Source organism: Octopus bimaculoides, chromosome 24 (genome assembly GCF_001194135.2).
Source record: "Octopus bimaculoides isolate UCB-OBI-ISO-001 chromosome 24, ASM119413v2, whole genome shotgun sequence".
NCBI lineage: Eukaryota > Metazoa > Mollusca > Cephalopoda > Octopoda > Octopodidae > Octopus > Octopus bimaculoides.
The window spans coordinates 19,195,537-19,197,702 of NC_069004.1; the positions used below are offsets into that span (position 1 = coordinate 19,195,537).

The following is a 2,166-nucleotide window of genomic DNA, read 5'->3' on the forward strand; positions in this document are numbered from 1 at the left end:
GGACAAACAAGGACAGACAAACGGATTAAGTCGATAATACCGACCCCAGTGCATAACTGGTACTTATTTAATCGACCCCGAAAGAATGAAAGGCAAAGTCGACCTCGGTGGAATTTGAACTCAGAGCGTAGCGGCAGACGAAATACCGCTAAGCATATCGCCCGGCGTGCTAACGTTTCTGCCAGCTCGCCGCCTTGTGCGTGTGTGTGTGTATGCATGCGTATGCATGCGTGTGTGGTGTGTTTGTGCGTTTTTTGTGCTTGCGTTTGTCCTCCATCACCGCTTGACAACTGGCGTTGGTTTGTTTATGTCCATATAACTTAACAGTTCAGTTATGAAACGACTGACAGAATAAGAACCAAGCTTCTGAAAGAAGTAAGTACTTTAGATGATCTATTTAACTAAAAGTTCTTCAAGGTGGTGCCCAAGCATGGCCACAGTATAACGACTTAAACAAGTAAAAGATAAAAAACTAGAATATAATAATGAATAAATTTTCAACAGACACAGGTGTGGCTGTGTGGTAAGAAGTTTGCTTTCCAGCTACATGGTCCTGGGTTCAGTCCCACTGCGTGACACCTTTGGTAAGTGTCTTTAACTATAGCCTCAGGATAACCAAGTCTTGTGAGTGGATTTGGTCGACGGGAACTGAAAGAAGTCTAGTGTGTGTGTGTGTGTGTGTGTGTGTGTGTGTGTGTGTGTGTGTATCTTTGTCCCCTACCACTGCTAAGCAACCAGTGTTGGGGTTTATTAGTTCGACTAAAATTCTTCTAGGCAGTCCCCAGTATGGCCACAGTTTAATGACTGAAACATACTTGGGAATCAACGTAGAAGGTCTAATGAAAGTTGCATATAATAGGACCTAATGGAGGTGGTGTTTGGGGAATCAACTCCTACAATTTTTAAAGGAATAGTGGGTGGAAAAAATCGATAAAGTAAAGCTACCTTCTCACAAGGGCCAGTTTCCCGGTTTCCATGGTATATATATATTTCCCACCTGGATGGGACACCAGTCCATGGCAGGGGTATTTATTTTTGCCAGCTGAGTAGACTGGAGCAAGATGAAGTGAATGGTTTTGCTCAAGAACACGTGTCGCACGGTCCAAGAATCGAAACCAGAATCTTATGATTATGCGTCTAACATTCTAATCACTAAGCCACTTGCCTCTACAGATGGATTCAGGAATGGATAGAAATAGATTTTGTGGGAAGATAACAGAAATATTCTTTTCTACTGTGCACAAAGCCCGAATTAAGTTACAGTTGCGTACTGGGGTCGATCTAATTGATTCCCAGTACGCAACTGGTACTTAATTTATCACCCCTGAAAGGATGAAAGGCAAAGTCGATCTTGGCAGAATTTAAACACTGTACATAAAGACACACAAAATACCAATTTCTTTATTGCCCACAGGGGGCTAAACATAGAATGGTACAAAACAACTGATCGGGATCAGTAATGCGAATGGTTTACATAAAATATGACTTTAAAAATTATATAAAATATAAAAAATCGAATGATATTAACAGTACGTTAGACAACACAAATGAAGCGATGATCAGGCCACGCTCCGACCCCACAAGCCCCGATCTATTGCTGGCACCTATTTTTCCTTTTTTTTTCTGACTATTCACACGGTTCCTTGCACGCACAACACTCGTGCAACATGCTTCCATCTCTTTTGGAACGTACACTCCAACAGACATCTCCTCTCCAGCCACACTTACCTTTTCAAATGAAAAGTAAAAAATGAGCGTAAGTTGTGGCCAGAGATAAAGTTGCCTGTCTTAATTCCTTTTATCCTCGTCTTCCATACTGCCTCTTTCGCTATTGCTACAACCGTGAGAAAACAATTCTTACCTTCGTTTGTTAAAACTCCCGGTGGGTCAATTTTTATAATTGACTCAGTCGACAGCTGTACTCTTCCTTCGCCGGACAACAGGGGAAAATTCACACAAAAAAAAGACGAAGACAGGTGGTGTAGACAACAAACAGATGTATTAGTATAACGCTCGGGAAGTGAAAAAGTCTTTAACGTTTCGACCCTCGCTCTTCCACAGAAAGGAACACAGAAAGAAACAAGGAGAGGGAAAAAAAGAATGTGTAGTGGCTAGCGATCTATCAGGGCGAATACCGGACAGAAGGGTCCGGCATTATATATATAT

At 41.9% G+C, this 2,166-nt stretch overlaps 1 protein-coding gene across 1 annotated transcript in view; it reads left to right on the top strand.

The window, feature by feature from the left end:
- The window catches only part of LOC106878640 (uncharacterized), a 26,243-nt gene extending 25,838 nt beyond the window's left edge, over positions 1–405 (top strand). Inside the window, exon 10 of the mRNA XM_014927921.1 lies at positions 328–405. Coding sequence (XP_014783407.1) covers positions 328–405 — 78 coding nt within the window. The remainder of the gene's footprint in view (positions 1–327) is intronic.
- Positions 406–2,166: the final 1,761 nt, after the last annotated feature.